Consider the following 10,123-nt stretch of genomic DNA (forward strand, 5'->3'; position numbering starts at 1 on the left):
CATTGAGGAGAGTCACCTTTTTTAAGTATAACTCCCCTATTATTATAATATATCTGCCTTCAATGTCTTCTATCGTTGATATATGTTTAAAGGGTATACCTTTACGAATTAATATTGCAACACCTCTTGATTTATGTGAGAATGAAGAATGGTACGCTTTAGCAATCCATTTTGCTTTCAGTCTATGTTGTGCTTCCTTTTTAAGATGTGTCTCCTGGAGAAATATTATATCTGTTTTCAATGATTTTAAATGTGCTAACACTTTGCCTCTCTTGATAGGTTCATTAATTCCCTTAACATTCCAACTACAGAATTTAATTCCCTCACCCCCAATTTTTATATTCATGTCTTGCATCTTGTGATTAAGTGGTAGAGCAGATGATTCAGCACACTCAACCCTACCTTATACTTGAACTTCAGGTAGATGAATTTTAGGTCACGTCTGTTTTCCATCCGAACGTATCTCCTTAAATAAAATATGCAATTCCATTCCAAATACAAAATATAATGTGATATAAGATAAAAAAGGTGATAGCTAATAGGGTTAGTAAAGTGTGGAAAGTAAAAAAGAAAAGCAACTACAACTACAATTAGTGCAGTTAGTGATAGCCACCCTAATGTGGCTAAGCATCTATGGACTTCCGTAGCTTTTGGTTTATAAAAATACTAGCTCCGTGCTTTCCTTGAAAGGAAAGTTTCCAATTCGATGCATACAATTTGTGGGGGGGAAATAAATATTGATTATATTCCATTAATGGTATAATTAGTAGTCTCAAATTGAGATATTAGTTTTGTATAATATAAACATTTATCAAAGAATAATCAAAAACGAAAACATCAGGGAAAGGGCCATCAAACATTTCTCATTATAAAATACCTGAATCATACTTTACTTATATTTCATACTTTTAATTAATTCTTAAATAATCTAAATAATCTTGTTAGCATTAGTTAGTGTTAGTTAATATTCTTGATTATTAATAGTTGTTAGAGGTTAGAGGTTAGTACTAGAATGTTAGTATTATATATCCGTTGCAGGAAATATACCCAATTCTTATTGCGAATATTAGGCAACTCTTAAATATAATAGTTTAAAGTTTAGAGTTCCATATCTTCTCTGCGAGATAGCAGTGTCCGAGTAGGTGTTAAGAGTTGAATATTTTTCAATCTTTGATCTTGTCTTCGACTTTCTTGGCAAATTCAAATGCTTCCGTGCCGATGACCTTTAAGAAAGAAAACCCACTCTCCGCTCTTTATCTGTTTTTTCGGTGTTTCTGTACTGTGGTTTAACTGCTCGATCTCAAATGGCTCAGAGGCTGCTTAGTTTAAATCACTTAGCGATCAGCAATAAATCTTTGGTTTAGTTTAGTTTAGAGATACATTGGGGAAACGGGCTCTTACTAACACCATCCAACGCCCACGAGGGACAATTTTTACATTTACCAAGCCAATTAACCTGCATACCTGCACGCCTTTGGACGTTTTGTACTGTGTTGGTGGTACCCATATTGCACAGAGATACAACAAGATACAAGATACATTTATTTGTCACATGAAATGCGATCACCGTACAGCCATACAATAAAATGAAGAACACAACACACGATAGAGTTCAACAGAAAACATCCCCACACAGCAGAATCAAAAGTTTCCCACTGTGAGGGAAGGCAACAAAGTCAGTCATCTTCCTCTGATGTTCCTGATGTTCACCCGTGGTCGGGGCCTCCAGGGCCCTCCGCAGTCGCCGCTACAGGGTGGTAAATCTGTGGAATTCATTGCCACAGAAGGCTTAGGCAGAGATAGATAGATTCTTGATTAGTGCGGGTGTCAGAGGTTATGGGGAGAAGGCAGGAGAATGGGGGTTGAGAGGGAAAGATAGATCAGCCATGATTGAATGGCGGAGTAGACCTGATGGGCCGAATGATAAATCAAATGGCCTAATTCTGCTCCTAGAACTCATGAACATGAATTAATAAAGACGGGGAGAAAGTATTTTAAGCGATTTCAATATTATGTTTTGTATAGTTTTAGAAAAGAAGGATCGGAATTGCTGGAGTGTAAAATAGTTCTTTATTTCTGTCTAGAATTTTCCAGCTCAGACCTGATGCAGTGTTTTGACCCAAAACATCGACTGCCTTCTTACCTCCACAAATGCTGCCCGACCTGCTAAACGCCTCCAGCAATTTGTTGTTTGCTTCAAAGAATGTGTCTATATATGGCAGAGATGAGGCTAATTATTTTCTTTCAAAGGCTTGTTATTCTTTGTAATTTGTTATTTGTCAGGTTGATGATGGTGTTTTGATGATCTGTGTGGTCAAATACATTCTTGATAGTTTTGTATTCAGCTCCTGTTGGAGTGCACACAGAATGTGTGTGTGTGTGTGTGTGCGCGTGTGCATGTGCGTGTGTATGTGGGTGTGTGTCTATATGTGTGTATGCGCTGGTATCTGTGTGTGCACGCACGTGTGTGTGCGCGTGTGTATGTAGGTGTGAGTGCCTGTGTGTGTGTGTATGTATGTAGGTGTGTGCGTGTGTATGTAGGTGTGTGTGCGTGTGTATGCAGGTGTGCGCGTGTGTATGTAGGTGTGTGTGTGCGTGTGTATGTATGTAGGCCTGTGTGCGTGTGTATGCAGGTGTGCGTGTGTAGGTGTGCGTGTGTATGTAGGTGTGTGTGTGTCTTTGTATATGTTTGTGTGCGCTGGTATCTGTGTGTGCACGCACGTTTGTGTGTATGTGCGTGTGTGCCTGTGCGTGTGTGCGTGTATGTGTGTTCTTCTCTCTTTGACCGTATCTGTGTACGTATATGTGTGTGTCTCTCTTTGTCTATGTCTGTGTCCAAGACTGGCAAATGTCAGACCCTGCTTATCTTGGACATGAATATTGTCATGGAGAGCACGGTACGCCACAAGAACACGCTGACGTCCACTCAAGACTAGACCGCTGCTGCAAAAGTAACATTCTGTAGGTGCATGAAATGTGAGATGGCTCGCACGAGAGCTAAATGTCAACTTGTTTTTTCCACGCAATATCTAACCAGCTCAGAATTTCCAGCATGTTTTTACTAATTTATTTTTTGCTAATTTATTTATTCACTTCTGACAGGTTTTCTCAGTTTGATTAGGAATTTGTCCTATTAGATGTCCAAATTATCCCGGGGGAGTCTTGCGGAAATCATCAGAGCCATGCAGTCATCAAAGGGATATTTGACGTTACATGTAATCCTGCTATTAGGCCTGCTGCAGAAAGGTAAGGCCCACTTCAACCGAGTTCTTGTGAGCACAATTCATTCCAATCTCTTTCTACACAGATTTTCCCCACTTTGTTCACCGCTTGATGTAGACAATGAGGATTATAATGTGATGGAGGAAGAATAATTTTAGTTTAGTTTAGACATGCTGGGTGGAAACGGGCCCTTCAGCCCACAGAGACCACGCAAACCAACAATCACCCGTACACTAGTTCTATGGGGAGAAGGCAGGAGTAAGCAATTTAGAACGGAGACGAGGTAACACTTTTCCACACAAAGGGTTGTGAGTCTGTGGAATTCTATGCCTCAGAGGGCGGTGGAGGCCAGTTCTCTGGATACTTTCAAGAGAGAGCTAGATGTTTCGGGTCGAGACCCTTCTTCAGACTCAATTCCCTCATATTCTTTGCTTTTTTGTGCTTTAATATGCAGTTAATTCCCTCTCGGTGTCTGGGAACACACAGCTCGTGACTGGCCTCCTGCATCAACCCATCTACCTGGCAGTGAAGGTGAATGATTCAAGCTCGGTGCAAACCATTAGATGGAAGATAGGAGTGCAGGTGATAGTCGAACACACGTCATCCTTGTCGGCAGAAGTCTTCCCCATGTTCAAGGAACGCATGGCCTACATCGCGGAAAACAACTCGCTGCTCATTCACCGACTGAGTCTGCAGGACGAGGGCCAATACATCTCGATAACGTCATTCGAATCTGGAGCAGAAGTTGGTTCATACATCAACCTGACAGTGCTGGGTCAGTTAATAACATTTTGTGTGCAAGTCTAGCTCGTTGAAGGTGAGGGAAGTCAGTCAACACTGGCGTTTAATCTTCCTTGATAATGTAGTGAGACCAGGCGGCGTTCAATTTCATACCCGAAATACGTTTGGATCGTCGGGGTCACCCCTGTAGTGAGACCAGGCGGCGTTCAATTTCGGACCCGATCGTCGGGGTCACCACTGTAGTGAGACCAGGCAGGTTGAGCGAAATGGTTTTTATTCACAAAACACAAACAAAAGCTCGTAATACCGTGTACCTAGTCTAACTAACGGATACCGCTCCTGTTGATGCGAGGAGCGCTAATTAGGCTAAAAGCCCGCAAACTAACCCCCGTGGGCACGTGATCGAGCCGACCAATGACGAGGGTTCTAACTTCCCAGCCCCACCACTAGGTGCTGCTACAATAACATGAACTAAAATTCTCTGTGCCTTTCAATCCCACATCTAATCTCAGAAGGAATGTTCACAACCCCAAACGCCCATTGTGCTTTCTGTGACCCTCTAGTGGTGCTATAACATTGATCTATAAAACCTTTACCAAGGCAAACTCCTTTTCCCTTTGAATCTTGGTCATGTCTCCGGGCCTGAAAACAGCTCACGGTAATGCAGCCTCACAGATCCCCACTTTCCCGAGAATGAGAGAGGGGGGCGCTGAGATGGATGGGAGATTGGTTCCTCTGCTCTGAAACTGGCCAAGGATTTGGATTTCCAACAGAGAGATGGGGCCCAGATCTGTGCTGTGATTCCCCATCCGGTGAATGGAAAGAGGTCTCTGACTTTGTGTGCGCTTGTATCTGTGTGTGTGTGTGCGCAAGCGAGCATGATAGACCATAGTTCTGTGACTTCCCCATTTACTATGATGTTCATTGATTTTTCTCCCAAGATCCATGGTTAAAATCAGGAGAATTAATAATAGGTTTTTTACTTTAGTACGAGGAACTGTAGATGCTAGACACAAAATACTGGAGTAACTCAGCGGGTGAGATTCTTCAGACAGTCTGAAGAAGGGTCTCGACCCGAAACGTTGCCCATTCATTCTCTCCAGAGATGCTGCCTCACCTGCTGAGTTACTCCAGCATTTTGTCTCTACCTTCGATTTAAACCAGTATCTGCAGGTCTTTCTTACACGAACTGCAGATGCTGGTTTACTAAAAAAGACACGATGTGCTGGAGTAACACAACATCAGTCAGCAGGTCAGACAGCATCTCTGGAGAGCATAGATAGGTATTATTTCTGGTCGGGACCCTTCTTCAGTCTGAAGAGTCCTGACCCGAAGTGTCACCTATCTATTTTCTACAGAGATGCTGTCTGACTGGCTGAGTTACTCCAGCACATCGAGCAACACATAGGTTTCTGATCCTGGGCAAAGACACACAGTGCTGGAGTAACTCTGCGGGTCAGGCAGCATCTCTGGAGAACATGGATGGGTGACGTTTCGGGTCGAGACCCTTCTTCATACCTATTTGGGCATAAATGATGGCATCTAAAACTAATTGCCACAGATGTGAGCCCTGTGGTACATCAGCTAGCTGCTTCACCCCTGCCTCCACTCACAAGGTGCTGGTGAACCCTGTCTCATGTGGACTGTACTCTTGCTTTAGTTCCAGTCTCACAGCCCAGCATTACAGTGCAGATCGAAAACGACCCCTATCCGACTGTGACCATGAACTGCACAGTGGAGAATGGCTCCGGCCCCCAATTCTCCTGGACAAAGGACAACATCCGTGTGTCAACTGGCCAGCGGAGTTTAAGGATCGCCAACCTGAACGGCTCAGCCTGCGGAGTTTACACCTGCCTTGTCCAAAACCCTGTCAACAGTGTGGAAAGACAGCAATGGATCTCGGGTAAGGAGGAAAATCGTACCTTTTTATTACAGGGCACCTTCCACTCTATCACTCTTCACCCTAGGGTGGCCACGGTGGCGCAGCGGTAGAGTTGCTGCCTCACAGCACCAGAGACCCGGGTACAATCCTGACTACGGGTACTGTCTGTGCGGAGTTTGTACGTTCTCCCCGTGACCTGCTTGAGATTTCACCGGGTGCTCCGGTTTCCTCCCACACTCCAAAGACGTACAGGGTTTGTAGGTGAATTGGCTTTAGTAAAAATTGTAAATTGTTGAATATTGTTGAAAAATGTCCACGAGAGCCCCGAGTACCAACGAGCGGCCATTACCGTAAATCTTCGAGTTCGAATCAGGGCAAACTCGGGAGAGCTCTTGTAATGAACTCGTACCGTGGGACAGGGGTTTAACAGTTTGTAATTTTGCTTGTTTCCTAATTTCCAGACGAACATTTCCAGGAATGTTATCATCCATTATGTCATGGACCAGGTTGCATTCTGGGCAGCACCCTGGCAATACTTTGCGCAGTCGGGTTCCTGGCGGTTATCTTGGTAGTCCAGTACAAAGGACGACAAAGGGGTAAGGCCACGAAGCGTGACAAGCCAGTAACCCAGCGGACTGCAGCAGCGGCTTCAGGGAGCAATGAATGAGCTGGCAGCTTCCTCCACCCAGTCAACCAGCAGCTGCAGCAGAAGATCTCCGACAGGCTAGATGTAGGAAGATTGTTCCCGATGTTGGGGAAGTCCAGAACTAGGGGGTCACAGTTTAAGGATAAGGGGGAAATCTTTTAGGACCGAGATGAGGAAACCATTTTTCACACAGAGAGTGGTGAATCTCTGGAATTCTCTGCCACAGAAGGTAGTTGAGGCCAGTTCATTGGCTATATTTAAGAGGGAGTTAGATGTGGCCCTTGTGGCTAAATGGATCAGGGGGTATGGAGAGAAGGCAGGGATGGGATACTGAGTTGGATGATCAGCCATGATCATATTGAATGGCGGTGCTGGCTCGAAGGGCCGAATGGCCTACTCCTGCACCTATTTTCTATGTTTCTATCTCCCCAGTTCCAGTCAATGTCAATATCCCAAAGAGGTTTGTTAAATTCCCATCTGATAAATCACCATCTCCAAATCTCCATGGCTGAGCTACTGATTAACGCTCTCTCAGTCAGGCGTACGGTATCAGTTTAGATTTTAGGCTTCAGATTCTTCCGTGAGACGTGAACTCGCAAACACACGACTCGGACAAAATTTCAACCTCAACGCTCCTCACGCTCCCTCTCTCTCTATCTTTCTCTCTCTCTCTCTCTCTGAATGAGAGTGGAGATGAAGGAGACTGAAATCTGTTTTAGGAATTGTTATTCTCCAGGAATGAGGCTAAATGCTGTTCTTTCATTTTGCAGAGGACAAGGCCCCGGACGAACAAGGACAAGCCAACGTGAGTAGGAATTAATCTTGTTATTCATGGAGCAAATTTTTAACTCAGAACTAATTCTACATGTTTGTGTGCTGAACTGAGGCAGTATAAGCTTTCAAATCCGTGCTCCTGTCAAATCTGAGTGTTTAATCCCATCATGTTTGTTGAAGTTATAGCTGAATATTTAAATTAATCCTGGTCCGGTGGGATTGGGTGTGCGGTCAGTAATGTTAGAACGTTTTTAAGAAGGAACTGCAGATGCTGGAAAATCGAAGGTAGACAAAAGTGCTGGAGAAACTCAGCGGGTGCAGCAGCATCTATGGAGCGAAGGAAATAGGCAAAGGGTTTCGGCCCGAAACGTTGCCTATTTCCTTGGTCCGAAACCCTTCTTCAATGTTAGAAAGTTAATGGTGAGAAAGCAGGAACGGGGGATACTGATGTAGGATGATCAGCCATGATCATATTGAATGGCGGTGCTGGCTTGACAGGCTGAATGGCCTCTACTCCTGCACCTGTTTTCTATGTTTCTATGTTTCTATTTTGCAGGTGCCTGATGCAGGGGAGGTACCCCCGAGTGCTCAGTACCACAGCCTGCTTCTCATCCATAGCTGTGACAACCAAGAGACAATTAATTCCACGTACTGCACCATCGGATCCCCACCGTAATCCCCTATCGCTGCTTTTCCTATTCTACTGCTCCAGTAATTTTTGGCATTAAAATATTGATAGAAAACTGTCCATGAGTCAAGATGTGTCCCGACCGTCCTGAAGAGTCTGTAGCGTTCTTCTTCAGCTGTGGGGAGATGGAGTGCCACAGATGTTGATGTGGGAGTGTGGGCCATGGATCTCTGAAGATGGGTGGGTCAGTCGTGTATTAAATCCCTGCCTGATGTCTTTGTCTGCATTTTTCGGGTATTATATGTTTACATTTTATATCTCTGCTTATAAACAGGGGGACGACAGATGGCACAATGGGCTAAGTGTTCGGCTGGCCACCGGAAGGTAGCTGGTTCGAATCCCGCTTGGAGTGCATACTGTCGTTGTGTCCTTGGGCAAGACACTTCACCCACCTTTGCCTGTGTGTGTCCTTGGGCAAGACACTTCACCCACCTTTGCCTGTGTGTGTGGATGTAATTATGTGAAGCACTTTGGGGTCAATGCAAGTTGACTAAAAATGTGCTATATAAATAAAGAAATTTAATTTAATTTAATTTATCTATTATCATTCAGTTGGTAAAATCAAAATGAAAAGATGCATGTCTGTAGAGTATCTTTCACCAGCTCGGTGTATCCCAGAGAGAATCACGCCCAGTCAAATAACTTTGATGTACAGTGTCTACTGTAACGGCAGGAAACGTCACAGCCAATTTATGAAGAGTACAGTCTCTCAAACTGCATTTTGATAATGATCAGATGATTTGATTGAGGTGATTCATGCAAGCTCCCCATGTGTGGTTAGACCCACATACTTGTATAGAGCACCTGTAAACTCTCTGCTTTGATTCGCACTTCTGTTAATGGTTAGCTGCAATTATTACCCATGACCTTTAACGGGAAGTTGAGTTGTTACCACAACGCACGTCGCCCACCAGTGACATGGTCAAACGTTGTACATTTTTGGGACAGAGATGTTGGGGGGGAAAAATTGAATAAATACTCAATATTCTTGCTATTGAGGGAGTGCAGCATTGGTTTACAGTGTTAATTCCTGGGATGGCGGGACTGTCATATGCTGAGAGAATGGAGCAGCTGGGCTTGTACATTCTGGAGTTTAGAAGATTGAGAGGGGATCTCATTAAAACAAATAAGATTGTTAAGGGCTTGGACACGATAGAGGCAAGAAACATGTTACCGATGTTGGGGGAGTACAGCACCAGAGGCCACAGTTTAAGAATAAAGGAGTAAGCCATTTAGAACGGAGATGGGGAAACACTTTTTCTCTCAGAGAGTGGTGAGTCTGTGGAATTCTCTGGATGCTTTTAGGAGAGAGCTAGATAGGACTTAAAAATAGCGGAGTCAGGGGATATGGGGAGAAGACAGGTACGGGGTACTGATTGGGGATGATCAGCCATGATCACATTGAATGGCGGTGCTGGCTCGAAGGGCCAAATGGCCTACTCCTGCATCTATTGTCTATTGTCTATAAATAGTGGAACAGTTTACATTTGTGTTACTGTGAATGCGTGCTTACTCCCTAGTGAAAGTGCATCACTCGTTTGTGACAGGGCAGTAGTCATGACTGAGTTTGTGCAGTGTGAGTGAGTGTGTGTACTGCTGAATGTGTGTGTCCATGTTCCTTAGCGAGCCTCGTATATATTATGTAGCGCCTTTCAGAGCTAAGTGTACAAAGCGATGAAACTTTTCATGACTTTTAATGACTTTGCCTTCCATCACAGTGGGTTCACTGTGATGGATGTTTGTGTGAACTTAATTGTGTGTATGTCTGTAGGACATTGTTTTTGTTTGTATGGCTGTGGAAACAAAATTTCGTTTGAGTCTCACTGGGGCTCAAATGACAATAAATTTGTATTGTATTGTATTGTAATTTGGTGTTACTTGCTATCAATAATGACGTTTGGTTGGAGAACCATCATTTATGCAACTTGGCAAACAGCCAAATAGAGAGAAATCTAGGCATTCTGCAGCTAGTTTTGTTGGTGTGCATTTGTGAGTTAGTATATTGTGCATGTGTGTGTTCATAATTTGAGAGTTCGTAGAGTTACACAGTATGGAAACAGGCCGTTCAGCCCAACTCACCCATGCTGACCGAGATGTCCATCTATGCTAATCCCATTTGGCCCAAATCTTTCTAAATCTTTCCTATCCATTGAACTGTCCAAATGCCTCT

General features: G+C 43.9%; 1 protein-coding gene across 1 annotated transcript; it reads left to right on the forward strand.

The window, feature by feature from the left end:
• The first annotated feature begins 3,137 nt into the window (after nt 1–3,137).
• On the forward strand, nt 3,138–7,941 carry LOC116991152 (hepatocyte cell adhesion molecule-like). Its single transcript, XM_033049522.1, has 6 exons — nt 3,138–3,246; nt 3,677–3,997; nt 5,624–5,866; nt 6,307–6,441; nt 7,262–7,296; nt 7,822–7,941. The coding sequence occupies exons 1-6, from the start codon at nt 3,138–3,140 to the stop codon at nt 7,939–7,941; spliced, it is 963 nt and encodes a 320-aa protein (XP_032905413.1).
• Nucleotides 7,942–10,123: the final 2,182 nt, after the last annotated feature.

This window comes from Amblyraja radiata, chromosome 33 (assembly GCF_010909765.2).
Source record: "Amblyraja radiata isolate CabotCenter1 chromosome 33, sAmbRad1.1.pri, whole genome shotgun sequence".
NCBI lineage: Eukaryota > Metazoa > Chordata > Chondrichthyes > Rajiformes > Rajidae > Amblyraja > Amblyraja radiata.

What these genes read in the sequence shown, in the direction of transcription:
- LOC116991152 (XM_033049522.1), top strand. Translation starts at nt 3,138, where the DNA reads ATGTCCAAATTATCCCGGGGGAGTCTTGCGGAAATCATCAGAGCCATG. An exon ending in ATTAGGCCTGCTGCAGAAAG is followed by an intron (nt 3,247 to 3,676) that starts GTAAGGCCCACT and finishes TTTAATATGCAG; the next exon opens with TTAATTCCCTCTCGGTGTCT. An exon ending in GTACAAAGGACGACAAAGGG is followed by an intron (nt 6,442 to 7,261) that starts GTAAGGCCACGA and finishes TTCATTTTGCAG; the next exon opens with AGGACAAGGCCCCGGACGAA.